At 48.8% G+C, this 26,138-nt stretch overlaps 14 protein-coding genes and 1 non-coding gene across 15 annotated transcripts; 10 read left to right on the top strand and 5 right to left on the bottom strand. All coding sequences in view use genetic code 12, as the record gives it.

The window, feature by feature from the left end:
* Positions 1 to 15: 15 nt before the first annotated feature.
* Positions 16 to 3,808, top strand: CXQ87_001644 (Rab family GTPase; the record flags this gene model as incomplete). Its single annotated transcript, XM_025480178.1, has 4 exons — positions 16 to 73; positions 125 to 633; positions 3,004 to 3,172; positions 3,417 to 3,808. The coding sequence occupies 4 exons, from the start codon at positions 16 to 18 to the stop codon at positions 3,806 to 3,808; spliced, it is 1,128 nt and encodes a 375-aa protein (XP_025334478.1).
* A 1,303-nt stretch (positions 3,809 to 5,111) lies between these two features.
* CXQ87_001643 (uncharacterized protein) lies at positions 5,112 to 5,795 on the bottom strand (the record flags this gene model as incomplete). Its single annotated transcript, XM_025480177.1, has 1 exon — positions 5,112 to 5,795. The coding sequence occupies one exon, from the start codon at positions 5,793 to 5,795 to the stop codon at positions 5,112 to 5,114; it is 684 nt and encodes a 227-aa protein (XP_025334477.1).
* A 155-nt stretch (positions 5,796 to 5,950) lies between these two features.
* PPZ1 (salt homeostasis regulator) lies at positions 5,951 to 7,516 on the bottom strand (the record flags this gene model as incomplete). The annotated part of the gene is made up of 1 exon (XM_025480176.1): positions 5,951 to 7,516. One exon carries the CDS (start codon positions 7,514 to 7,516, stop codon positions 5,951 to 5,953), a length of 1,566 nt encoding a protein of 521 aa, XP_025334476.1.
* A 1,323-nt stretch (positions 7,517 to 8,839) lies between these two features.
* Positions 8,840 to 10,345, top strand: CXQ87_001641 (uncharacterized protein; the record flags this gene model as incomplete). Its single annotated transcript, XM_025480175.1, has 1 exon — positions 8,840 to 10,345. One exon carries the CDS (start codon positions 8,840 to 8,842, stop codon positions 10,343 to 10,345), a length of 1,506 nt encoding a protein of 501 aa, XP_025334475.1.
* A 392-nt stretch (positions 10,346 to 10,737) lies between these two features.
* Positions 10,738 to 11,115, top strand: CXQ87_001640 (uncharacterized protein; the record flags this gene model as incomplete). Its single annotated transcript, XM_025480174.1, has 1 exon — positions 10,738 to 11,115. The coding sequence occupies one exon, from the start codon at positions 10,738 to 10,740 to the stop codon at positions 11,113 to 11,115; it is 378 nt and encodes a 125-aa protein (XP_025334474.1).
* Positions 11,116 to 12,376: 1,261 nt separating this feature from the next.
* Positions 12,377 to 14,022, top strand: MDR1 (Mdr1p; the record flags this gene model as incomplete). Its single annotated transcript, XM_025480173.1, has 2 exons — positions 12,377 to 12,889; positions 12,940 to 14,022. 2 exons carry the CDS (start codon positions 12,377 to 12,379, stop codon positions 14,020 to 14,022), a joined length of 1,596 nt encoding a protein of 531 aa, XP_025334473.1.
* Positions 14,023 to 14,728: 706 nt separating this feature from the next.
* On the top strand, positions 14,729 to 15,921 carry CXQ87_001638 (S-adenosylmethionine-dependent methyltransferase; the record flags this gene model as incomplete). The annotated part of the gene is made up of 2 exons (XM_025480172.1): positions 14,729 to 15,860; positions 15,893 to 15,921. 2 exons carry the CDS (start codon positions 14,729 to 14,731, stop codon positions 15,919 to 15,921), a joined length of 1,161 nt encoding a protein of 386 aa, XP_025334472.1.
* Positions 15,922 to 15,947: 26 nt separating this feature from the next.
* On the bottom strand, positions 15,948 to 17,255 carry CXQ87_001637 (pyridoxal phosphate-dependent aminotransferase; the record flags this gene model as incomplete). Its single annotated transcript, XM_025480171.1, has 1 exon — positions 15,948 to 17,255. One exon carries the CDS (start codon positions 17,253 to 17,255, stop codon positions 15,948 to 15,950), a length of 1,308 nt encoding a protein of 435 aa, XP_025334471.1.
* A 1,316-nt stretch (positions 17,256 to 18,571) lies between these two features.
* On the top strand, positions 18,572 to 18,644 carry CXQ87_001636. The gene has a single exon. It is a non-coding gene; the product is annotated as a tRNA-Arg (tRNA).
* A 199-nt stretch (positions 18,645 to 18,843) lies between these two features.
* SDH4 (Sdh4p) lies at positions 18,844 to 19,362 on the top strand (the record flags this gene model as incomplete). The annotated part of the gene is made up of 1 exon (XM_025480170.1): positions 18,844 to 19,362. The coding sequence occupies one exon, from the start codon at positions 18,844 to 18,846 to the stop codon at positions 19,360 to 19,362; it is 519 nt and encodes a 172-aa protein (XP_025334470.1).
* A 49-nt stretch (positions 19,363 to 19,411) lies between these two features.
* On the bottom strand, positions 19,412 to 20,334 carry CXQ87_001634 (uncharacterized protein; the record flags this gene model as incomplete). Its single annotated transcript, XM_025480169.1, has 2 exons — positions 19,412 to 20,075; positions 20,300 to 20,334. The coding sequence occupies 2 exons, from the start codon at positions 20,332 to 20,334 to the stop codon at positions 19,412 to 19,414; spliced, it is 699 nt and encodes a 232-aa protein (XP_025334469.1).
* A 436-nt stretch (positions 20,335 to 20,770) lies between these two features.
* CXQ87_001633 (mitochondrial 37S ribosomal protein uS7m) lies at positions 20,771 to 21,544 on the top strand (the record flags this gene model as incomplete). The annotated part of the gene is made up of 1 exon (XM_025480168.1): positions 20,771 to 21,544. One exon carries the CDS (start codon positions 20,771 to 20,773, stop codon positions 21,542 to 21,544), a length of 774 nt encoding a protein of 257 aa, XP_025334468.1.
* Positions 21,545 to 21,831: 287 nt separating this feature from the next.
* Positions 21,832 to 22,536, top strand: CXQ87_001632 (uncharacterized protein; the record flags this gene model as incomplete). Its single annotated transcript, XM_025480167.1, has 1 exon — positions 21,832 to 22,536. The coding sequence occupies one exon, from the start codon at positions 21,832 to 21,834 to the stop codon at positions 22,534 to 22,536; it is 705 nt and encodes a 234-aa protein (XP_025334467.1).
* An 839-nt stretch (positions 22,537 to 23,375) lies between these two features.
* CXQ87_001631 (ubiquinol--cytochrome-c reductase subunit) lies at positions 23,376 to 24,695 on the top strand (the record flags this gene model as incomplete). Its single annotated transcript, XM_025480166.1, has 1 exon — positions 23,376 to 24,695. The coding sequence occupies one exon, from the start codon at positions 23,376 to 23,378 to the stop codon at positions 24,693 to 24,695; it is 1,320 nt and encodes a 439-aa protein (XP_025334466.1).
* A 70-nt stretch (positions 24,696 to 24,765) lies between these two features.
* Positions 24,766 to 26,004, bottom strand: CAG1 (guanine nucleotide-binding protein subunit alpha; the record flags this gene model as incomplete). The annotated part of the gene is made up of 1 exon (XM_025480165.1): positions 24,766 to 26,004. The coding sequence occupies one exon, from the start codon at positions 26,002 to 26,004 to the stop codon at positions 24,766 to 24,768; it is 1,239 nt and encodes a 412-aa protein (XP_025334465.1).
* Between the last annotated feature and the right edge of the window lie 134 nt (positions 26,005 to 26,138).

Below are 26,138 nucleotides of genomic sequence, written 5' to 3'. Positions count from 1 at the left end.
ATACTTGTTACCACCATGAGCGACAGAGGCATTCTAAGAAAGTACAAGATCGTCTTTTTGGGCGACCAGAGCGGTATGTGACCCTTCTGCATCTTCAGCTACCCCATCATCCACTAACACGCAGTCGGCAAGACGTCATTGATCACCAGGTTCATGTATGACACCTTCGATGAGCAGTATGCGGCCACCATAGGCATAGATTTCCTCCTGAAGACGATGTATTTGGAGGACAACAAGACCGTACGGTTGCAGTTGTGGGACACGGCGGGCCAGGAGCGGTTCCGGTCGTTGATTCCATCGTATATACGTGATTCCCACGTTGCCGTAGTGTGCTACGATATCACCAACAAAAAATCGTTCAGTTCGTTGGAGAAGTGGGTCAGCGACGTGCGCATGGAGCGTGGCGACGACGTGATTGTGGTGATTGTGGGCAACAAGTCGGACTTGAGCTCCAAGCGCCAGGTTAGCGTGGAGGAGGCCGAGGAGTTCTGCAAGCAGATTGGCGGCAAGTTTCTCATTGAGACGTCGACGAAGGCCAACCACAACGTGAAGCTCCTATTCAAGAAAATCGCTCTGTGCTTGCCGGAGTTCAGCGAGAGCGGCGACCAGCAGCAGCAGGCTGAGACAGTGGACGTTAGCATCGACACCTCTGCGCCGCAGGGATCGACGAGTTGTTGCTAGGGGAAGAGTGCAGCGGAGCTGCTATACTAGAAATGCATGTTACGTGAACGAGGTGTAGGGGGCGGTGTGCAGCAGGGGTGTCAACCGAGAGATAAGAGCGGAACGGGGCGTAGTGGGCGTAGTGGAGTGAAAAATTAGAGGTTGGGAGTTTGGTGAATGAGTTGGGGTGAGAGATGAGCCGGTCTGGGCGATTTTCAACCGTTTGAGGAGAGTCCAAGCGGTTTTTGTTTGAGGAGAGTCCAGGCGGTTTTTGTTTGAAGATTCTTAGGTTCATGGCCTTCGAGCGGTCACTTCGTCATCTGCGAATTGCGTTGCACGTTTTGTGTCAAACTGCGATGACATCAGCGGTGCCGACGCTTATCGGGGCGCAAAGCAGATTAGACTGGTGCTCGGTTCAGCAGAGGTCGGTGAGTATTTGAAGTTATGCCGGCAACCAAAATGCAAAGCCGTTTTTGAGTACCCAAATCGAAGAGTGCATTGCAGTTTCCAATATTGGCCAGACTTTGCAAAACCTGGCAAAATCAAAGACGGCAGCGCCGACTGCCATCGGGGCTCAGGCGCAAATGGTGCGTTGACAGCGGGAGAGCAGCAGCAGGGAAGCGAGGCGGCGAACAAAAAGACAAGGCGGCTTCTGGCGAGAACAAAGCGCAGCGAAAGAAGAAGGGATGCGCCGGCTTGCCAGGGGCAGCGGAATGGAAACAATAGCGGGCGGCAGAAAAAGGCAGGGACGAACGAAAAGAGGTAAGAACAGACAAATTAAAAAAGAAGAAACGGAAGGCCGGCGGCAGCGGAATGCAACGTGGGAAGCATTTGCATGTCTCATTCAGCCCGGCGGGTGCGCCAAGGTAAATCGCGCGGGCCAGAGACCCTGAGGTACAAAGACAAGCGGGAGATTTCAGTCAGGGGCGTGGCCGGGGCCGACATCGATAGGCAGCGCTTAGTTCATTAAGGTGCCGTTGGAGTTTTGCTGTTTTGGTGTTTCGGTGTTTTGGTGTTTTGCTATTGTGTTTTGGTGTTTTGCTATTGTGTTTTGATGTTTTGCTATTGTGTTTTGCTATTTCGGTGCTCTGCTGTTTCGGTGTTTGCTGATCCACCGTACTGGAAATGAACTTGGGCAGCAGAGCCTCGACGGTGGCCCTCGCTAAAAGCTTCGTGGCGTCTGACGCAACGGCGCATAGTCGCACGACGCCTGCCTGCCTGCCAGCACCTCCAGCCAAGCACCGGACTTGTCAACAAACAAAGCCGCCAAGCAGCGGGCCTGGGCGGTTGCAGGACGCCAGTGGAATGGGCTGGCCCTACAATGCAAGCATGCGGAGGCTATTTTCCAAAAAATTTGGCAGTAGCCTTTTTGGCGAAGCGTTCGGTGGAGGCACTGGTGCGGCAGGCCAGATTAACTTTGGCTTTTTTCGCCTGCTGCCTCGCCTGCTCGTTCCCGCTTTTCCTGCCCTGCTGCCTGCTGCTCCTGCTCGCTTTGCTCGTATCCCGGCACCATGACACAATCGCAGCCCCAACGCCCCAAGCCCGGCGCCTCCCTCCAGAACGTCACCCCACCGATCCACGATGCCTGCCAATCAGTAAAATTCCATCATCCCCAATCGCACCAATCAAATACCACCAGCTCCTTTCGTTCACTCGTCCAACCCAAAAAAAGCTCCCTAGCCTCCCAACTTCTTTGCCTCCTGCCTCCCTTCACCTCCCCTTCCCATTCACTTCTTCATCGCCTCCCCTTCACCTCTTCACCTCCCATTCACTTGGGGCCTCGACCAGGGGCGCGCCCGTTAGTCTCAGGAACAGGGCGATCAGGCACGCCAGACAGAGGTCGTGGCCAAGCCGCCCTGGACATTTCCTGTGCCCCACCGGCTTCTGTGCGTACCCTGTGCTCCGCGCTGTCGGACTGCGTTGTGCTGCTTTTTTCCTCCATCTACTCGTTTTTTTTTTCTTACTCACCGTCCCCTCGTCCGTGGTGGCTGCCATTGTGCTGCGTTTTTTTTATTTTGTTATTTTACTTATACCGCCCGCTCGCTCCGCCAGCTTCTCTCTTTTCTACCACGCGAGGAAACTCCCCAGATCCTCCGATCCCACTGGCCCAGCCTGCCAGATATTACTGATCCTCAACGGCCCATCCACCGATTCCATGACAGACAAGAAACCAAAACGCCCCAGCAAGGGCAGGGTCTTCCAGTGCACGGGCTTCCCAAACTGCAACAAGTCCTTCACCCGCCTGGAACACCTCGCCAGGCACCGCCGAAAACACACGGGTGAACGGCCCTTCACCTGCCCCACTGCTCCAAAAACTTCTCCCGCTTGGACAACCTCAGGCAGCACAAGCAGACCGTCCACGCCTACGAAAACTACATCAAGAAGCGCTCCGAGGGCAAGGACGCGCCATCCCAGCAACTGAACCCTCCCATCCAGCCCCACAACCAAAACCACTCCCACCTGTCCGTGGCCCAGGGCCTCTACTCCACGCCCCACTTGGCCCACCCGCTGCGTCCCTTGTGCTGCCTCCCTCCCTGGGGCTGCCCTACGGCGTCTACTACCCATATCCTGGCCATGGCCTGGTGCCCCATCATCAACAACAACAACACCAACAACAACATCAACACGCACCTCCGCCTCCTCCCCACCACGCCCCTATGGGCCTCCGTGACCCGCCCAAGTTCAACCCCAAGACGCGGCCAAGGCCCCTTTCCTTGGTCCATGCCTTTTCCGACGACACCATGCTCACGTCCGAGCACGAACGCCTGCGTGGCCTTCCCCTGCTGAACCGCCGCTTCGGACCGCTCCTCCGGCTGCTACGTTTGCCCAGGCCGGCAGTCTAAACGTGCCTCCGTCTGGCTGGAATCTCCCTGCGCCGGGCTCCTCCAGATTCGCCTACCTTACGCCCATGATGGTCAGCCCGCTCTCGCCCTTGTTCCACCAGCTGTTTAACCAGGTGGCGGGAAAGAACAAGCTGACGGGCACCGCCTCGTCGCTGTCCCTGGATGCACAGCTGGAAACACAGCTGCTTCTGCCTCCGGCTCTACCGCCTGTTCGGCTCAAGGGGCTGTGGTTGAAGGACGTGTTGAACAAGGACGAGAAGCCCTCGCGGGTCGCCATCAACAGCTTGATAGAGGAGGAGAAGTGAATGTCCTAGAGATTGAGCTACTTAGAGATCTGGCTAATTGGAGCCACCCTAGAGATTTGGTGGCACCCCGGTTATGTGGCCAGCTTCGGAGGCGCCGTACTAGAAGCCCAGTTTGTGCCCAACCCAAACAAGACAAGTTGTATCCTGCGAGTGACCTTCCGATCGACCAGCACTGCCATCAGGGCCTGAAACCGCGCCACATGTTTTCCCCTCGCTGAATTGAAGCTTCCCCTTCCCCACCCATTGCCCTTCCTTCCCATGCTGAAGCTCAGCGCTGGATCAGATCCAACTCGGGCAGATCCACGGTGCTCGTGTTAATCTGCTGCCAGATCGATGCATTCGTCGTTTAGCTCACCCTGCTGTGTCTGAGCAAATTAGACCTCAAACGGTTCCGCTGCGCCTGTCCGCATAGTGCCTTATTTCAGCTGCGGCCGCGAAATTGGCGCTCTCCAGCCAGGCCCCATTTGAGAGCCTCAGCACAAACACCAGGCCCCAACAAATGGCATCTCCCCCTCCGAACCGGCGATCAGCAACAAACGGTTGAGCAAATTTTAAACCTTATTCACCCTCCGCTGTGCCCCTGGCGCTTCGGCAATGCTGATCCGCGAAATGTGTCCGCGCGATGCTGCCTAGTACATAATAATTAGACAGCGCTGCTCTGGGCCCCGGTGACGGACGTACATCACAGTGCGTCGCGGCGTCCGGGCACAGAGTCACAAAAGCATATTTGGGATCTTAACCATTTGCCGTGCTCAGACATGTGGGCCTCTTTTTGTGTTTTCATTTGAAGCCTGTCTCGGTTCTGTTGAAGCCTCTGCTATTTTGCGGGGCGCTAGCCGAGCAGCCTGCCAAGTTGGGCCGCACTCGTACCTGCTGCCAAGGGCAGGCTTATTTTTTCGCTCAAAAAGTAAGTCTTCGCGACGGAGGTGAAGCTGAGTGGCTGAGGCAGCCTCTGCGTCTGTTTCTATAACGTCTTGCCCAAGACCCTTGGACAATGGCTTGCACTTCTATGACTAAACAATGAGAAGGCCGCCGGAAATCAGCCCACTCTGTGAATGTCTTCGAACCTGAGCCGGGTGCCATTCTTAACTCATATCGTCGGGCCTCTGAAGCTCGTCGCCGCGTCGGTGCCTTGCCATTTCACCGCACCCCTCACCGTTTATTTACATTACTACCAAACGCATCATTCTTCCATACGCTGGGGCGCACCTTTACGCCACAAGCACCGCCTTATTCCCCCTATATGCTGAAGCATGCCTGGACTGACCGTGTCGCCGGTCCTCACGATCTTTATACACATGTACTATAATACCACGCCGTCCACGGGCCGCCTTAGCTGCCGCCTGCGAGCGACCGTTGCCAATTTCTCCACAATCATCAACTGCTGTTCTAGCCTCTGTACCTCTTTCCGGTCTACCACCTCCTCCAACGCCTGAACCATCGCTTGAACAATCCCGTATATCTTTTCGAGATTTGCCACGTACTGACCATACAATTTCCAGACCTCCGAATCCAACGCAAGCTTCTCTTCAAGCTTGTTATCCCGCAAATCAGCTATTTTTTCAATATTGTACTCACATATCATCTTCGTGAGCTGTGGGAGAACAACAATATGAATGAGTCGCTCGTAGTCGGTGTAAACTTTGTAGAGTTGCTTGTTCTGCTCAATCTTGATCTTCTGTAGGTCTGCAAGTGCCTTGTTGTCAATGAGAAGCTGCCGAAGTCGAGGATTTTCCACCTCAGAAAACGTCTCGTACTGAACTTGCGGCAAGTATTTCTTGTCTATTAGAGCACGCAAGGGGTCGTTTTCTTGTGGAACTGCATCTTCTTGTTTCAGTTCAAACGGTAGGGTGAGCTTCGTGTCTATGGATCTCGAGATGTTAGCGATGATTGCCTCGTTCTGCAGGATTTTCTCTGTCAATTCCACAACAAGCCGATTGATGGGACCATGATTTTCCATATTTAGTAGATATTTGTACGCTGACATGGTGTTCAGGTCTGGGTATAGAAGGATGTTGATCTACTGGTGGTATTAAGGCGCACTTGATGATGCTCGCCTGGGGTACAGATCTTGCCTATCGTTAGTGTATTTGTTACTTCAGTCTTCTCGTCACTCATACGGTATCATCAGCTCTCATTACTTTATCTGCTCTGTTGGCGCAGCAATTGTGCTTGCTTCCGCTCCTGCTTACCCTTTTTCATCGTCTGCTTCAATGCAACCAGGTCCAATGGGTCGAGAAGCTCAAACGAACAAAGCAACTCGTCCGATACGCTCATCACAGCGCCCCAATTGTCAAACTCTCCGCAGTAGTTTGGCGCACTGAACACTGTCACCAACGTACGGTCGTTGAAAAACTCGTATCCGTCCTCCACCACCATGTGTGCCCGGCACACCAAATCAAACCCAAACTTCTGCAAGAATTTGTTGATGGCGGCTTTGGAGAAAACGTAGGACACGCCTCGTTCGTTGTCTTCCCATTCGTTCATCGTGTCGGCTGGATCCGACCAGAGCAAGTCGTTGAGAAGCCCAAAGTCGGGCACGTCAGTCGGCCTGGCAATGTTTCTGATTTCTTCCATCGAATTGAGAACGGGCGAGAGACCGCCATGCACACAGAAGATCTTGCCAGCGACAATAGCAGCAATGGGCAAGGTGTTGAAAGTATCAATGAAAAGCTTCCATGTCTTGATGTTACACCGACGTTTGCACTCGTCGTAGAAACCATAAACACGAGTCACATTGGCGCACTCATGGTTTCCTCTGAGGAGGAAAAAGTTCTCTGGGTATTTGATCTTGTAGCAGAGAAGGAGAAGGATCGTCTCCAAGGACTGTTTACCTCTGTCCACGTAGTCACCCAAGAATAGATAATTTGTCAGTGGCGGGAAACCACACTTGGTGAAAACACGAATCAAGTCGAGATATTGGCCATGCACGTCGCCCACAACCTTGACCGGCGGGCTAAGCTCAAGTAAAGACGGTTGCAGTAAGAAAATCTCCCTTGCCTTGGAGCAGATAAGCTGAATCTCGTTATTCTTGAGACAAAGGTTTTTTGTACGCTTGCCTGAGTAGCCAGCGTCAAGAAGTCGCTGGATAAAGTCCTCGATCTCAAGTGGGTTCAGGCATTGAGGAGACTCCATGAGTTCCTCTGGATCTCTCGACGAGCCTCTTCTTGAAGGGGCGGTTCTGGCCAGTACAGACGATCTGGCAGATCTCTTGGAGCTGACCGAGATGGTGTCAGACTTGTCGCCTGGTGTATCGGAGTTGTTGCTGGGCCCTCCGGTGGCCTGAGGAGTGAGGCTGGCATTGGGGGTCTGGAATGTGGAGTTTGTGGGCAGCTTCGAAAGCAGCGGGTCGTCGGCGTTGCTGTTCAGGCGAGGGAGCGAGAGATTGCCGGAGAATTCGGTGTCGTTTGTATTTCTCCGGATCAAAATGGGCAGTTTGGGCTCCGGGGTCTGCATCAGCGGATGAAGGAGAGCATCGTCGTCGTCCTCATCATCGTCAGCTATAGCATACTCTTCAGCATCGCCATTGGCTATGCCATCAGGCCTCGGTAGCGAGGTAGTGGAGCCTTTTCGGCTGCTCATCCGGGGCAGGTCGTCTTTGCTACCAGAAAGGCGGGACCGGATCGACCGGTTGGACCGCTGCAGCACACCGGTGTCGGACCGGGAAAGAGGAAGACCATTTTTTGATTTCGATGGCGAATTGCCCATGCCGTTTGGGCTGTCTAGGTGTGTTCTTTTGGACCTGTGGTTGGCCTTGTGCTATGCCACGGTTTCCTTAGCAGTACCTGGGCGGTTCCTGGACGGTAGTGTGAATTGACAAGCCTTTGCTGGAAGACGCTACTTTTGATTCGTGAAGCTCAAGTGGTACTTCTTTTTAAAACGTGTAGCTGTGGCTGTTGCTGTCCTATCTGAGACGCCTAAGAATGTTTGACTAGCGGAGCGAAAGGAACAGGTAAAGGTGACGGCGGCTCTGTGAAGGAAAATTTGTAGGCTGTCGTCCTGCTGCCGTTTTGGGGATCAGGTGCAAAGGAGCTAAGGGTGGTTTGTGAGCTGGAGATGGGAGGTGAGTAGCGAGTCTAGATTGGGCGGGCCGCGCACGACCAGCAAGTCCCTGGCACCCCAGGTCAATTGTGCTGAGGGCCGACTTTAGAGGAATTTAGATATTCTTACTTTAGAAGGGTGTCAATTGAAAGGCGTTGTGGTGCTTTGGTGGACTTTTCAGTTTCAACTGGAAGTGAGCTTTGGACGGTGGTGTTGTGTGAAAGAGCCATTGGCGCCGCTCAATGGCCAATTTACGTTTGTGAGAAAGTAAGGGTTTCGTGCCTCAAGAGAGTTGATTCTACCGGGTGAAAAGGAATGGTCCAGGTTGCGTGCCGTTGGGGGCTGAGGGGCTATGGAAGAAACAGTTGCGAAAAACCGCAGAGTGGTACGACATCCAGGGTGACCACGATAAGGAAAGCATTGATTTCCGAAAGGAAATGAAAGTGCACTTTTGCAAATGCTGCTTGTGTTTGCTGTTGGGTATTGTTTTTCATCCTGGTCTCCTGTTTGGTAGGTAATCACGGCACACATTATGCGGAGGTCCCTGGGCGGAGAGGGCAGCATTGCTGCTGCGAAGCATTGGAGTCTCTACAGATATCGGCGATTCAGAGAAGTGGAGTTTGGCCGGACGGTTATTTAAAGTTTTTGGAAAGCGGGTTACGAGGTTTGGTGTTTTTTGGTATTTTGGTATTTTCCACCTGGGTGGGTGGGTGCGATAAGGTGAAATTTCGGCGGGTCGTTTAGATCGATCTCCGAAGGGACCGACCAGAGCCGACAAGCAGAGGCATAGAATCGGCGCAACGAGATATCAATATAGCATCGGCGATGGCAGTGAAAAATTATTGCACGGACGCTTTCAATGTAGTAAATAAAAAATCCAAATTAGTTTGTTTCAATTATTCAGTTCCTTTGGCCTGGTTCCCGGCGTGGGTGGAGGTTTATGGAGATGCGCATCGCGCTTTGATATAACCTACTACCCCAGCTTACTCCATGCTTCAACGCACACTTCTACCGTGCCAAAGGAGACTTTTCCACAGCGTCCGTCCCCTCTTCAACAAAAACCCGCTCATTCACGAAAACGGACTCTACTACGGCAAATTCACCAAGGAGGAGTACGACAAGGCCAAGCAGTTCGTCACCACCCAGTACGAAAAGCTCGAGAAAGATATCAAGGGCACAGAGCATGTGCGTGAAAAGGTGGGAAAAATGCCCCAGTTTCCTTCTCGTGGGCCCGCCAGGGGCGTGGCCAACTTGCTGGATTTCTTCCAGGAGATGATCAAAACGACAGGTCCCATTCCTCTCTCAGCTTATATGAGACAGTGTCTTACCCACCCAGAGTTTGGCTACTACACCACAAGGAACCCATTGGATGCTCTAGGAGGCGATTTTATCACGTCGCCGGAGATTCTGTCCGTGTTTGGCGAAATGATTGGAATCTGGCTATACTCAGTGTGGACCAGTCAGGGCTCGCCTAAAAAGATCAGAATCGTCGAGTTCGGCCCGGGAAAGGGCACCCTCATGCACGACGTGGTCATTGTGTTCAACAAGTTCGTTGCCAAATCGGCGGCGGCTGTTGACATCGAGGTTGTCATGGTCGAAGCCTCTCACGTTCTCCGTAAAGAGCAGCACAAGCTTTTGTGCAATGATAACACCTACGAGACGACATCCGAAGGCTACAACACGTCAACTACAAAATGGAACAACAAGGTGACGTGGGTCGACACCGAAAAGGACATCGTCCAGGCCTCAGACACCGCCAATTACGTCTTGGCTCATGAATTTTTTGATGCTTTGCCAATAAAGTCGTTTACAAAAACGGAGCACGGCTGGAGAGAACACGTCGTAGAACACACCCTGGCGGTGTTAAACACTCAACCCAAATTGGAGGGTTCTAGTCCAGTGCAGAGCGAGGAAAACGAAGAGCTCAACACAGACTTCCACCTCACTGTATCGCCAAAAGAAACACCCTCGTCGGCCATTCCTACCTTGAGCCTGCGCTACAGAGACTTGCCTGAAGGTCTGCGTGTGGAGATCTGTCCAGACGCTGAGCTCTACTTATCGCACATTTGCAATTTGGTAAACGGCTATAGCGACGGTCTGGCTGGAGCAGCATTGATCATTGACTACGGCCCGGCTGACGAGGTACCTTCCAACTCCTTGAGGGGTATCTATCAACACAAGTTTGTGTCTCCGTTCTATAAGCCTGGCGATGTAGATCTTTCCATCGACGTTGACTTTGCCAATCTCAAGGACTTGGCTGAACCGCACCTTTCTGTATATGGGCCAGTTGAGCAAGGTGACTGGCTCCACGAAATCGGAGTGGGCTACCGATTTGACCAGCTTATCAAAGCTGCGAACCTGATGGCCAACAAGGAGCTGATTTACGACTCTTACATTCGGTTGACGTCTAAAGATGAAAAAGGCATGGGCAAAATCTACAAGTTTTTGGGTCTTTTGCCCCACAAGTCCACGAAGCCCATTGGATTTGGTATGTAGGCGACTCCGAGCATGGACTGGCTGCGAAATCGGACTCGGACTTGACGCACCCGCCACGTCAAGGCATCAAACGGTTTTTCCAGGAACTGACTGTTACTGAATAGTTTCAAAAGATTTGGTCGGCTTTTCTTATTGCACTGGTCCTTGGGCCACGAGTCGAGATCCCAAACTCGCCATCCACGCCACACATCATATTCACACAAGGCTCTTCGAAGCAATGTGACCCAAATTGAATACCCAAATTTCACAAAGTACAAGCTTTTTCTCTCCAAATTGTCCGATACGGCCTCGGCATGGGAGTCAGTGGACCGTTGTGTATCGTGCAGTACAAGTGACTCTGAGCAAGCCGATCATGGAAACTTCCTATACCCTCCTTTCTTCTTCACCACACCATGATTTCCAGAGCTCTTCGTTTACCACGTGTTGCTGTTTTCCAGCAGCTGCGCTTTGCCTCGAACCTATTCAACGACCACACGCCAGCGCCTCCCAGATTGCCCAAAGAGCAGCAGGAAGAGTTTGAGCTGCTTCAGAAGATGGCCAACTCCCAAGCTGCCATCGACGAATACAACAGGCAAATCGAGGAGAGTGGAAGCGCCAGCAGTGATATTTCTGGCTCTCAGACAGACGTGGGCGTTCAGACCCAGTATTTCAAGACGATTCCTGAATTCGAGGGCGACAGAAACCCAGAAACAGGCGAAGTTGGCGGGCCCAAGCAGGACCCCTTGAGACACAACGACTGGTCGTTCAACGGCCGTGTCACTGATTTTTAAGCTGCCGAAATGGGTGCTTTGGATTGAAGAAGCGGCATAGTTGGTGCGGCTGAAATTAGGTATAATGGAACATAGTCATGAGAGTGTTGTAGAGCCCAGCCGGGTTGCGTAGATGCAAACTGATCGAGGAGAATTGAAGCTTGTGAATTTCATTGAAAGCACTTTAGTTGTAAGGAGGGTAGTCTCAGGTTGCCTGTGTTTCGCGATTCATGGTGGTAGTGAGCACCTGGGTGCAAAATGTCATGAAAAGCAAAAGGTCGTAACTTTTTTTTGGAATGATTAGAAGAATAAGTTTTCCATATTCGTCGCCTCCATATGACTACGTCCATCTCGATGGAGTTGATCTCCTAGTGCTAATGAAGCAATAACACAAAAATATTGTGTGCTGCACCGGGGCTAATTTCTCACTACGGGTCCACGCATTATCCTACCATCACAGTATCCGATAAAGCAATAACGGATTACAAATCATAATAATAATTTCGCCAGCAGATGTAGGTCTATCTCTAAGTAGCACTGTGGCGCGATGGAGACGGATGATGGGGGCAGACTCTGCATTACCAAAAACCGTACAAAGTTGGATTGCCACCGTCATTCGCGTGGACTTAAATGATACACAAAGTGGGAAAAATTCTAGAGTTGTTATTTCGAGAGGCCAAAGTTGGATATTGACTCAACACGATTCCAGTTATACTGAGGAGATACTTCCTCCCTTTACGGAAATCCTCCGTTCCGCCGTACCTTACGGCTCTCGGACAGGATTCCTGACAAACACGCATACACGGCCCCCGTATATCACCCTAATCGGTTTCAAGCCGAAAATAGTCATCCTGCATACAAATTAGCGATGGCAGCCACATGCCAGAATCTTACTCAACGTCTTTTTTTTTTTCGCTTCGAATCACCGCCTCTGCAGCGAGGCTCGAGGTATCCTAATGACGTGCGCAATCAAGCAAGCAAAATGACAGCTTGACACATTCAGAAATTGTTAGGTTTGGGAAAAGCTCATTCATATTTAAGAAATGTGGCTTCAATTTGGCTTTTATTCTCAGCCTGTCAAACCGCAGCCTCACCTATAGCGTAAGCAGGTGCTGCACGGTATGTGAGCTAGCACGGAGAATATCCCGATTGGGAGTTTTTCCGACATAATTATGAACGCCGTGCACATTTGCTGCGATGATTGATAATCAACAGCATCCCTTCCTTGACGATTCTTCCTCTATAAATTGCTTTCTCTTTCCTGTTCTTGGTCAAACAACTCATGTTTTTTTACAAATTTGTCCGTGAGAGTTTTTTCGGCAGATCCATCTATCACCTCTCTGGCAGGAAGGTCTTTAACTACCCAGAGGAGCACCCTGACTATGTTATCCCTTCGAGATACCTAGGTAAGGGTGATTCCACGATAGAAAGCTTCGTGGGTGAGACTAATGAGGAAAGCAACGAAGAATTGCCATCGGACTCGTCATCGCAAACAACCAAAGCTGATTATATCATTGTGGACTGGGAAGGCGAAGATGATCCAGAAAATCCATATAACTGGCCCTTGAAATACAAGATAATTTTCATTGCCCAGATTATGCTTCTTACTGCATTCGTTTACATGGCCTCCGCCATCTACACACCTGGTGTGGAGGAGATCATGGAGGATTTGGGTGTGGGACAAGTTGTGGCAACTCTACCATTGACCCTTTTCGTGATTGGATATGCCATTGGACCCATGGTGTTCTCCCCACTTTCCGAGAACGCCATCTTTGGCAGAGCATCCATTTACATTGTCACATTATTTATTTTCTTCATCCTTCAGATCCCACCGCCCTTGTCAAGAACATTGCTGGATTGTGCATCTTGCGTTTTATTGCAGGCTTCTTTGCCAGTCCATGTTTGTCCACAGGTGGTGCCTCTGTTGGTGACGTTATCACCTTGCCTTATATACCAGTGGGCATCTCTTGTTGGTCCATTGCTGCTGTTTGTGCGCCTTCAGCCGGTCCATTGTTTGGTGCCATCTTGACAGTGAAGGCTAACTACCACTGGACATTTTGGTTCGTGTGCATCACTTCTGGCGCATCTTTTATCGTTCTTGGCTGGTTGCTTCCAGAATCCTACTCCAAGACCATTTTGTACAGAAAGGCAGAGAGACTCAGAGCTCTCACTGGCAACGACAGAATCGTGAGTGAGGGGCATCTTGAAAACGCCAAATTTAGCACCAACGAAATGCTCGTCGAGACCATCTGGCGTCCTATTGAGGTCATGATCTTTGAGCCTGTCGTGTTGCTCATCAACATTTACATCGGTTTGATTTACTCTGTCATGTACTTGTGGTTCGAGGCCTTCCCCATCGTGTTTGTGGAGGTGAAAGGATTCACTCTTATTGAAATGGGAGTTGCCTACTTGTGTATTTTGGTTGGTATCCTAGTCGCAGCAGCTATCTACATTCCTACCATCTACTTCAGGGTGACCAAAAAAATGCTTCGTAACGAGCAGGTTGCTCCTGAAGTATTTATTCCAGTCGCTATTGTGGGTAGTGTGCTCATGCCTATTGGTATCTTTATTTTCGGCTGGACTGCTGCCGAAGACCTTCACTGGATTGGTCCACTCATCGGTGCTGCCGTTTTCGCTGCCGGCGCTTTTATTTGTTTCCAGACCTTGTTCAACTATCTTAGTATGTCTTTCTGGAGATTCTTGGCTTCCGTGTTTGCTGGTAATGCTTTGTTCAGAAGTATGATGGCCGGTGCTTTCCCATTATTCGGCAGAGCACTTTTCCTCAACTTGGCTACAAACAGATTCGCTGTTGGTTGGGGCTCCTCTGTCTTGGGATTCATTTGTGTGGGCATGATTGCGATTCCTGTCTTGTTCTACCTCAACGGTCCTAAGTTGAGAGCCAGATCCAAGTACGCTGGTGCTGGCTAAAACAAGCCAATTAGTGTAACGATGCGACGTCAACTTAATAGAATTTATAAATGGATAGAAAAGGGAACTAACTTGTAGATTATGGTTATCTTCGAAACAAACATTTCAGTTCAAACAATCAATCTTTTAGTTTGATTATGATGTGATCTAGCCGTAAGGACTGTATCTTTTTGGATTCTAAGCGAACGACATAGACCTTAGACTGAGACAATAAGGTTTTCGCAGCCAATATGTCGCGCGAATGAGACATTCACATTGTGGAAGAACTAAGAATAGTTTACTAATTTTTTTGATTTATAATTGCCTTTAATCAAGCATATGATAGAACAACACATCGCGAGGGACCACATAATTTCGACAGTTAATGGCTTGGTGTTCTCTAAGACGGTTTCAGCATGAGCCCCTTGATTATGTTAAGGTTCATATATTTCATTCGCACAAGCTTGGGTATCAGTATCCGTGCAATAGTTCAAAAGGGAAATTTGAAAATAGACTTTTGACCCCCTTCTCACGAATCACAATTATTTCAGCCTCTTTCACTCTCAGAAAGACAAAGCCCAAGAGAAGTTAGTCTAATTACACTTTCCTCTATAAAACCTGCTTCACTCGCATCAAAGACAATAAGTCGATTTGCCTGCTTGACACTGAAACACCCGTACACCAAACAACAGCCTCTTTGGAGATCTCTTCTCATGCTGTACTGATCATGGACTTTGATCCGTTATCGCTATTCACACCTGGGGTGTCATCCATCACGGTAGACGTGGCGGTGCTGGAGCAGTCTGTCGAGAATCTAGACACCGTCAAGATTGAAAATTTCGAAACTTCAAAGAATATCATCGCTCTGCTGCTTTCCAATGAAGACAATGATCTAGTGCCGTTGCACATTCACGACTTGCCTTTGCTTCGTATGAAGCCCGCTTTTGTCGTTCTTCACGTGTTTTTAAAGCTTCTAGCGCCCTTGACTGTGCACAATTTTGATCCTCCCGCAGAAACCGATAAGGATGCCAATGCGACATTTGATGAAAAACTGATAAGCCCTCAAGAGGCCAAAGAAGCTTTAGAGTGGCTAAACGGTAAGGGAAGATTCTCAACATCCGATCTGCTTGCGTCAGTGGCGACTCTTGCCGATCTGCTAAGAAAATCATTTGCAGCGCAGTACAATGGATGGTTGACCAGGCTCATTTCGTCTGATTTGGACTGGCTCAGCGAGGAAGATCAAGACAGCATAAAGACGCTAGCGGCACTACGACTTGCTGAGAATTGTGGCAGAACCGCTCAGCCTGAATTCATCAGACACATAGAGATACCAGGGCTTTCAAAAACAATGTACTTGAAGGAACCATCGCTTACTTCTGATAAGCTCGGACTCAAGACTTGGGGATCACTGTTTATTCTAGGCAGACGGTTGGCTCAGAACCTGGCATATTTGAAGGGCACAGTGTTGGAGCTAGGTTCAGGCACTGGCTTGGTAGGTATGGTTGCAGGAGTATTGGGTTTTCCAACAGTACTCACTGATTTGCCTGATATCGTTCCCAATCTCACAGACAATGTGGAGCTCAATAATATCAATGCAACGGTGGACAGTCTAGATTGGAGTAACCCCAAAAGTTACTTGGACAAGCACAACCTGCCCCGTTACACGACTATCATTTTATCTGATCCGCTCTACTCGTCAAAACACCCAGTGTGGATCGTCAGCATGATAAACACTTTCTTGGAGGAGTCAGAAGATGCTCGAGTTCTTCTCCAGGTACCCATAAGAAAGACGTTTGAAAACGAAAGGGCCACATTGTGGCACCTTCTAGATATCAATGGCTACACTGTTCAAGAAGAGGGTACCGAAACTGGATACGACGACTTCGGCGAGACCACATTCTTGTTCAAGAGGCTTCATAGAAAAATATGAATATCTAAACAGTCTATCATAAGTAGTCTTTTAACTTTCTCAAGCGGGTAACAGCCTCCTCTAGCAAAGAGTCATCTTTGCACACGGCAAAACGAACAGAGTTTTCCAAAGGATTGTTCACTCTGTGCTCTTGCACGAGGAACTCTGTTGGAGGAATGCCCACAACACCGATCTCCTTGATGAGCCAGTAAACCAACTTGTAGTCTTTTGTGCTACGACCCAGAATGTCTTCGGGATATTGGTAGTCATCTGGAATTTTGAGCTTGGCAAGGTTAACCAAAAGGAAATAGCCACCGTCAGCGGCAGTGTAGGGCAAGCCGAGCTCCTCAAACACCTTCACAAATATCTTGTACTTTTCAGCATACTCCTTACGAGTATTCTCAAAATAATTGTTCTTGTTGGCGGCAGTGAATGCCTCAGAAACAGCCTGCTGCAACGGAGCAGGCACCGAAAAGCAGATACGGGTATGCGCTGAAGTGACATATTTGATCAATTCAGAAGGCCCGTGGACCCAGCCCACACGCCAACCTGTAGCAGCAAAGGATTTGCCTGCTGAACCCACAGTCAATGTTCTTTCTGCCAATTCAGGCAAAGTCGAAAGCGTTGCTGGGCGAGGAAACTTTGGCAAATAGTACAAATTCTCATAAACCTCGTCGGAAAGGAGAATAAGGTTGTGTTTGATGGCCAATTGGCCGATTCTGTGGAGCTCCTTCTCGGTGAACACCTTACCAATAGGGTTGTGAGGAGTATTGATGACGATGATTTTGGTCTTTGGGGTAATGGCAGCTTCAAGGCCCTCCCAATCAACCTCCCACTCATCACCAGTTGTGTTCCTTTCGGCAAATTTCTCGGGGCTCTTCAAAGAAACGTACTTGACCTTAGCACCGGTCATTTCGATGTTTGGAATATACTGATCAAAGAAAGGCTCGAACACGACAACTTCATCACCGCGAGTCAAGAAGCCAAAGAAGACAGCAAACATGCCCTCGTTGGCACCCGTGGTCACCAAAACCTCGCTGGGATCCACCTTTCTGCCCAATTCCTTGGTGTAAAGTTCACTCAACAGTTTCACCAAATTGGGGTTTCCTCTTGCTGGAGCATACTGGTTGAACTGTGGCTTCGTCAAAGCATGATGGACAGACTCAATGGCAAAATCAGGAGGGTTGTAGGAGAAGAAACCCTGACCTAAGTTGACAACGGATTTCCCCAGCTGTTCCTGAGCAGCTGCAGCCGTTTCATTGATCAAGGACCACACATCTTTACGATTTGGGTTCTGCTCAAAGTAAGGATTATGTAAAGCAGCAGGGCCAGCAGCAGTTGTCATTTTTCGGGTTTTGTTGAAAAAAGAAGGAAGTCGGAGCATTTGACTGTGGCTCTTGCGATAATATTTATACACTCCACACGGAGCGGCTCTATCACCGGCCCAACAAGCGGCCTTAGCCGCATTAGTTTGGGTCAGGGTATTTTAAATAGAGAAGATCTAAAAAGCTTTTCGGAAAGAAACAAAGATCAAGATTTTGGCAGGATGTTGTATAAGACGGGCTTTGCTTGACGGTTAGTATTGGTTATCTTTGACAGATAATGTCGTTACTTCTGTGGTGAATGCGAAATCGAATTGCACCACAATTGAAAAGTTCACGAAGGAACCATCATTCCAAGATTCTGGCTAGTAATCGCTATGTAGTTGATACCATGCTGAAAGTTGGTAAAAGGCTGGTTTGAAGGTCCAACTTTTTTCCTGACTTGAGTGACCAGATGACTGGGTGAAATAGCAGTAGTACCTCATCCAGATAATTTGAGATTAGGCTTATGTGCTACCCTTTAAAGACTTCTCGTCTAGTCGTCTTATCATGGTTTACGCCTTGAGACTTAAAGTGACTATCTGCTTCGGACTAGGTCAGCTGTGACTCTAAGATCAGAAATCACCAGTGTATTGATTCCTCAACCTACGATAAAGGAATGATTCGGGGCCAATTTTCCCTCTATTAAACAAATAAGAAGGATAAAAGAAGGTTAAAAATGTGATGAAAATTAGAAACTCAATCTGCTGGTCTGTGAGAATGGCTGCAAATCAACGGTCTAGCGCACATTTTCTAAGAGTTAAAGGCTATGAGAGCAAGCTGTTCGCAGTGCTCCTACTTTGCAGAACAATCCTTCATTGTTCTTAGGAAGGATTGTTCTTAGTTTTTTTACTCAAAATTCCTTAACCAAGGAATTGACTCACCATTATGTATCTGAAGCATCCAACTGCACGTGCGATGATGGTAAGGAGCGTATCACGATGAGTCTCACAAGATTATCTATTCACCCTTGAAACACCAGTTTGCGTCATTCAAAGGCTTAAACATAGTCAAAGCGGGTTGTTAGAAGCTCTTCTAGTTCGCTAGTTACGCGAAGAGAGATCGTGAGATTTGGACACAACCAAACGCCACAACTTGCCTGATATACAGTAAGGGTGTTAAAGAGATTATTTAAGACCTCCAAAACCCTCAAATCTTTTTCATTCTTTAGTGATTTCACGAGAAAATTAATTGTGAAAAAATTGGTAGATAGAAGCAGGAGCATAGCTATATGCAGGCAGATTGGATAATTGACTTTAGCTGCATACAAAAAACCAGCTGTTTTTGACGATCAAGGACCGCCTGCGTGGCGTAATGGTTAGCGCATTTGACTTCTAATCAAAAGATTCCGGGTTCGAGTCCCGGCGTGGGTTCTTTTTTAGCTTCGCTAACTTTTTTGATATTACTATCTGCTGAGCTGGTAGTATTTTTATTAAAGCATTTTCTTCAACATTGCTAGCCTTTTGATGACCAGCATGCTACCCTCGAAGAGTGAAGATGTACGGGTGTGCATTTACCCTACTCATGAAAATTCTACTATACAAACCCATCGTCAGAAATACAGATATTCGAATGTCCTTAATTAGACCGTTGATCGGCAAGACTCCGCTTCTTCAACGTAACGCGGCTCACCTTTTGACGCCGAAGGCGCTTGTTGCCTCCAGATGCCTTTCCTTGAAGCCAAACTTCTCCAAATTTAAGCTCAAGAAGGACCCACCAGGCAATATTGTTGGAACTGTCAACGATGCTTACAAGTTCCCTGAGCCAGATCACTACCACGGTAGCAACCACTGGACATATGACAGATTGCTTGCAATGGGTCTTGTGCCCTTGACTGCATTTCCATTCGTAATGGGCGTGGAGTTTCCTATGGTGGATTCGATATTTTGCTTGACCGTACTCCTTCATTCATACGCCGGTTTCAAGTCTTGCATTATTGACTATATCCCAGAAAGGGTATATGGATTCTGGCACCGTGCGGCAATGAAGTTGCTTACTCTAGGAACGGCAGTTTCATTATACGGCATTTACATTCTCGAGACCACCGAGAACGGTCTCTTTGACTTAGTGTCGAAGATTTATGGCTCTTAGCCTTGCATGCATGTAGATAGTGTTTAGATCCAATAGTATAGATCCAGGATCACAGATCCAGATCCAGACTTGTGGAAGCTGGCTGCGTAGGTGATGACGAATCCGATCTTTCCGGAGATCGTGATTGTGGTTTCAGCGACTCTCGAAGGGGACTAAGAAGCTGATTATCTATCTTTTGTCTCTTCGAAGGCAGGGTATCCTCCTTCTCTTTTTGATGCGCCCACGGAAGCGAAATGTAGGTCACATCTCTCGGAAGATCGTATTCCTCATATTGTGAAGGAGTGGCCTTGTTGGGAACTGTGTCCTCCTCTATTTTCCCATCCGGTTCTTTCTGATGCACACCATTCTCGTTCTCCAAATGATGTGTTTCTTTTGACAGAACCATAATTGTTCTTGAAAATGCTGCCAAGTACCGCTCAGCCAGCTGCACTGTAGCGAGTGAATAGCCGGATTTCTCAGGTTCTAAAACCAACTCAGCTAGTCTGTATATCGTAAACGGCGCCCCATCCTTGAATTGACCCTCGAGGTGTTTTCTAATTTTGTCACACCACCCAGAGATAGTATCAACATCTTTGGCTGTAGGGCCGCTGGCATTGGTAGTCTGGGCTTGATGCACCGCTGCTTTCACTTGATCGATTCTATCTAGAAGCAGCGGGAGCACCGATTGGACCCAGGTATCATCATCATTCAAGACACCTTTTTGAAGGGTGTTTCTAGGGCCTCATATAGTTGGGTCTCGACTGGTGGCACGACTAGACGAACCATAGCTGGACGCTAACGGTTATTGTGGAGTTCAAGCAGTGTTGATAATGCGAGGAGGTACGGGTGTGTTACGGTACTATTGTGAGCTTTATGGAATAGATAAGAGAGGTCAGGCGATTTTTGACGGCTAAATAGATAGCAATCGACGAGTCCGGCTAAATAGATAGCAATCGACGAGTCGTTTGACAAAGCCAATTGGTTAAACGACATGATACTGTTCCCTTATAGGTAGTATTTCACTTGGTACAAAGGTTTCTATTGGAAGGGCCATTTCGATAAGCGGAGGATGCCATAAGTATACCTCACCCAAGGCATTCATTCAAATACCGAAAATGGTCCTTCTAATAGTAAATGATGATTGTATGAAGTCCTGAATTCATTTCATTCACAATATTGGTCGTACACTACAGTTGTACTGAATTTCGCAGCCAACTGATGAACTAGCTCTTGCGGACTACACATCCTCAATCACACCCTAGGATCTTTACCTTAACATAAGAAACGTAAAAAGCTCGAATTCTTTAGAATTTTTAATAGAGAAACCTGAGGAGGCTCACGTCTGGAAAAAGGCTAGGCAGAACACTGTAACATCCGTGCACCATGTTCTGGCATAAAAAAAATTCAGTGAGACTACTACATCTTCAACATGAGCTTCTTCAGAGCAGTAGCTCGCCTGGCCCGCGTGGCCGTGCCTAGAAACAGGCTTCTGCATATACCCGTCAACCAGCTTCGATTCAACTCTTCCATACAACAAAACGCATCTCCAGCGAGCTTGACTACCCAGATCCTTGGACACGAAAAAGACAAGATCACCGAGGAGGACTTGGACGAGTGGTTGAGTGCCATCAGAACCTTGAAGCAAGGTGATAAGAAACCCGAGACGGAAACTGAGATTTACCTCGATGAGTTCTTGAAGCCAGAGCAGTTCTTGAACGAGAAGTTTGAACCCACAGTGGCTCAGCTAGCTGAGGTCGAAAGATTCAAGGCAGCACCTGTGCCTCTCAAGGAAGATCCCACAGTGGAGCATTTTGTTAACGTGATCATGAGGCACGGTAAGAAGACTAGAGCTCGTACGATCGTGTCTAGGGCATTCTATCTTGTCTCTTTGAGAACCGGTCAGGACCCAGTGAGAGTGTTTTACGAGGCTTTGGAGAGACTCGGGCCTTTGTTTGACACTCGTACAGAGAAGACTGGTTTTGCCAAAAACAGAATCGTGCCTATTGCGTTGGACAAGCGCCAAAGAAACAGATACGCCATGAACTGGATCTTGGAAGGCTCGAACAACAAAAAGTCACCTGCATTGTCCGTGCGTTTGGCCGAAGAAATAATCAATGCTTTTGAGGGTCGCTCCTCAGGTTACGACAAGAAGGCCAGGATGCACAAAGAGGCCATCACACAGAGATCATACCTCAGAACATAGCTTGTACATAATAGAAACGATAACGGAGGAATAAGCGTAGAGGTTGATTTGAGTAAAGTAAGGTATGCATGGTAGAGGCACCGGTATACCTACTTGCGGTCTTCGGGTATTTTACATTCAAGAAAGCAACTCGAGTTTTTTACGACACTGCAATGACGAATAATTTTGCAAATAATAGATAATTACGGTTGAGCCGGTCTCTGCCGAAACACCAATCTTACCTTTTGAGCATATCTCATTTTGGCTGCGAAATGTGTTTGTGATCCACCACAGTGCCATCTTTTTCCATGCCCACAATCCCCGAAACCTATAAAAGGATTCGCTACAAGGTCAATTTCTTTATAGTTGACACAAAGCTGAAATGGTACCTGACGTCCAGAAATCCACGGCTCATTCAGTCCAAGTTCCAGGGTCAGACTCTCATCAGCTTGAGGGTGCATCCACACGATAAGTATCTCGTGAAGAAAGGAGAATTTCTCTCCTTGGAGAAAAAGCAGCCTGATTATTTTAGCTGGGGCAGTCTTGTGGATTTGTATTGCCAAGAGGCAGTGGAGAATATGTCTTTCCCACCTCCCGAGGAAGAGATACAAGAAGAACCCAAGGGTTGCGAGCAGCCTAAGATCCAGTCGGTGGATGTTGGAAACAAGCGTATTTCAAAAATTACTAGAGCATCCAATTTCATCAAAAGCTTTCAAAGATCGAAACCAGAAGCAGGCAAGGACACAGAGTCGCCTGGCCCTGGACTCAGAAGAAGGATATTGTACAGCCGTTTATTCAGACGGAGGCACGATAATTCTTCCAATGAGGCGTCGCCCTCCAACAAATCTTCCGATTCATATCCTCGGGTATGGCACAGGATACTTAACGATGTTTCGCTTTCTGCTGCACAAGTCTCCACCGGCACTGCTCCTACTTCCAGAAGCGATTATGACAATTTGAGTAGTGACTTGACGGAAGGAAGAAGACGTGTGACTGATGTTTCTTTGAGATAGAAGCTAAGTATGAAGTTATGAAAGATTTACTGGAAGCATGTATCTGTAGGTTGTAATTGCGATCTTTTGAGGATCTATGCCCATTTTCGAGGATGCGTGAATTGAGAGACATAGAAGCCCCGGGAGTAAAATGTCTAGTAATTTGAGGCATCAACAGAACTTCGGGTGAAACCTGGGGAGGATTCATTTTTACAACTAGTCGTTGGGAAGAAATGCTGCAAACGCATCTGCAGAGCACTGGCCACCAGTCATTGATGGCTGAAGATTGAGCATCAAAGAACGAGCTGGCACTAAAACGCCTTACTCCAATCTCGGAAAAACTCACCTAGCTAGTCCAATTCCTTGGCCTGATGCTCTATCCTACATCTTCTGGTGTCACCATGCGCATACCCTACTAAAGACAAAACTAACAAAGCAACTCAAATCCCTAAAGTCACCTGAAAAACCAAAGCATCATCAGAAATCAAAAGAAAACGTCTCCCCGTTTGTCCCATCCATACCCCCACACCAACACCTCCCGATCCACTATCTAGTCTCACCAGCCTGCCAACGTTTTTTCGCAGCCAGTCAAACATCGCATATTACACACAGCGATTTTTCACCACACCCAGTAGCGTAAACAAAACAAAACATCTTCTCCGAAACCCATCAAACCTCAAAACCACAAAACAATATAAATATCCCGAGCCACTAGCCCCCATATCCACCCCCAATACCACAAATACGTCCCATTGGACCCACCCACCTCTACCTAGACTGTGCTGAGCATCCTGCATGCCCATTCCCTCAACCCTCATTGGCCGCGATCTTTTCAACTCAACCAACAACTACACTTCTTCATGATCCGTGGATTCCGCTCAGTAGCTGCCCGCCGTCTCGTGAGCACGGCCAACGCGCCCACCAAGTTCACCACCTTGGCTTCTGGTGTCACCGTTGCCACCGAAACAAACCCAAACGCCCCATCCTCCACTGTGGGTGTCTACTTTGCTGGTGGTTCCAGAGCTGAGACTCCTTACAACAACGGTGTGGGTGCTTTGACCACCCGTACCTTGGCTCAGGGTCTTGACCAGGGCGTGCTTTTGCTGGCCACCAACACCAAGGAGGCCAACGCTTTTGTGGCCCAGACCACCAATGCCAACGTGAATGCTGCTGCCTCTGCCTTGTCCAAGCTTGTGGTCAACAGAGAGGAGTTGATCGAGAAGGCCGACTTCACCAGGGCCAAGGCCGCCTTGCGTGCCGACATTGACGCCTTGGAGGCCAACCCCTCCGAGATGGTCTTGGAGCACTTGGACGCCTCTGCTTTCCAGGGCTATTCTCTCGGTTTGCCCACCTTGGGTACCAACGACTCCGTCCCTGACATCGAGAAGACCGACTCTCTCCGTTTCTTGGACAAGCACTTGGTTGGCTCCAACACCGTGATCGCCGCTTCTGGTAACTTTGACCACGATGCTTTGGTGGAGACCTTGGACAAGGAGTTCAAGCTCCAGGACGGCCCCAAGCCCACCAGAGCCCCTGCTTCCTTCTTGGGCTCTGAGGTCAGAATGAGAGACGACACCATCCCTAAGGCCTACATCTCCATTGCCGCCCAGGGTGAGGGTCTCTCTTCTCCAGCCTACTTTGTCGCCAAGGTCGGTGCTGCTGTGTTCGGCTCTTTCGATCAAGACAAGGCCACCGCTAAGTTCACATCGCCCAAGTTGGCCTCCATCGTCCAGGACTACCACATTGTCGACAAGTACACCCACTTCTCTCGTTCCTACTCCGACACCGGTTTGTGGGGTTTCAACGCCGAGATCTCCAACCTTGGCCAGGTTGACGACTTTGTCCACTTTGCCTTGAAACAGTGGAACAGATTGTCCGTCTCTGTCACCGATGCCGAGATTGCCCGTGCCAAGGCCCAGGTCAAGACCGAGCTTTTGGCTACTCTTAACTCCCCTACTTCTGTGGTGCACGACATTGCGTCTAAGGTGTTGTTGAACGGCTACAGAGCCTCGATCTCTCAGTCCTTGGAGGCCATTGACGCCATCTCGAACTCTGATGTCCGTGCTTGGGCCAGTGCCGCCTTGTGGGACAAGGACATTGTCATCTCCGGTACCGGTTCGATCGAGGCCTTGTTGGACTACAACAGGGCCAGAAACGACATGGCCATGATGAGATTCTAAGCCTATCGTCACTCAAATTAGACCCTAATTGCATCCATATATTCTGACGGAATAAAATACACGCTATACATTATATGAGTCCACTTTCCCGCAAGTTTTGCTGTATCACCACATCCGTAGCGGCAGAAAGCACAAACCCCATTGCTTTGGTGTCTGTGGCACACGTTCTGTGCACGTAGATTGACTTCAGTGTCCGATTCAACTTGAGCAAAAGGCCTTCGAAATAATCGAGTACCTCGTTGACCAGGGTGGGGTCTCCTTCGTAGTCCTTGAAATACTGATTGATAGGCGACCTTGTAAGCTTTTCTTCAAGCAAATCTACCTTGTTGAGAAACAAAATGAACGGCGTATTCTTAAACCATCTGGAATTGCAAAGAGCTTCAAAAAGCATGAGAGACTCTTGCATACGATTGACCCTCTCGTCTTCATAAAGCGTTTGGTCATATTCGCTCACCGCCAACACGAACAAAACAGCATCGATATCCTGGAAACAGTGAATCCACTTTTTTCTCTCCGAACGCTGTCCACCAGCGTCCAAAACACGGAACGTCATGTTTTTGATGTTGAAATCATTCTCGGTAATGCCCGTGGTTTTGATCCTACCCATGATGACGTCCTGGTCCAGACAACGGTACAGTGGGTTCGAGAACTTGAAGACGTTGTCAAAGTAGTATGCGGCAGAGGACTCAAGCTGGAACTCGTTTGCCCGTTCAAAACAGCGACGCACACCATCATCATGCTTCCAGAGCTGAGAGATGGCCTCGGCAATTTCCTTGTTGGTGTAGCTTTTTCTGTCTTGATACGATATATTGGACTCCGTGTCTGTTGTATCGGAAACATACCCGGTTCCTAGAAGGTCTGTCTGCTCCTTCTTCGACACATTCTTGTAGCCAATGACGAACTTCTCCGTAATGGAGTTGGCAGCGGAGCCGTTATCCGCCCCGGAGGCATTGACAATGACTCGTTTGTAAGCTGTTAGCGGCGAGCCGGGTTGGTCCGAATCCAACGGGATACGAAGTTTGCGGGCATTGAAGATCAATTTCTTCATTGATTCTATAAGATCCATCCAGATCACGTCAGTGTACTGACGTCGTTCAAAGTCGGTGAACGAGTGGTGGTGTAGAAGTCTCATCTGCTTGAGAACGGTCGACTTTCCTGATTCTCCAGCACCTAAAAGGAACATCTTCACCACCTTCTTCTGACTCTCGTTACGGACATGCAAAGAGCGGTCGATCGCCTCCGAAATGAGACGCTGTTGGAGAAATGTTTGATCTTCTTCGTCGTTCGATAAGCTCACAGTGCAACCCATTGCAAAATAATTGTAGTTGGTTGTTTCAAGGGAGCGACAGCTTAAGTAGGAATTTTGCACCCAACGGCCTGCATCGCGGCAGACCTTGTTTCAGGTTTAGCTTATTTTTTAAGCTTGCATCAGCGCCTTAGGCA

The sequence above is a fragment of the Candidozyma duobushaemuli genome (genome assembly GCF_002926085.2).
Source record: "Candidozyma duobushaemuli strain B09383 chromosome Unknown B_B09383, whole genome shotgun sequence".
NCBI lineage: Eukaryota > Fungi > Ascomycota > Pichiomycetes > Serinales > Metschnikowiaceae > Candidozyma > Candidozyma duobushaemuli.
This window is presented reverse-complemented; position numbering and strand designations above follow the sequence as displayed.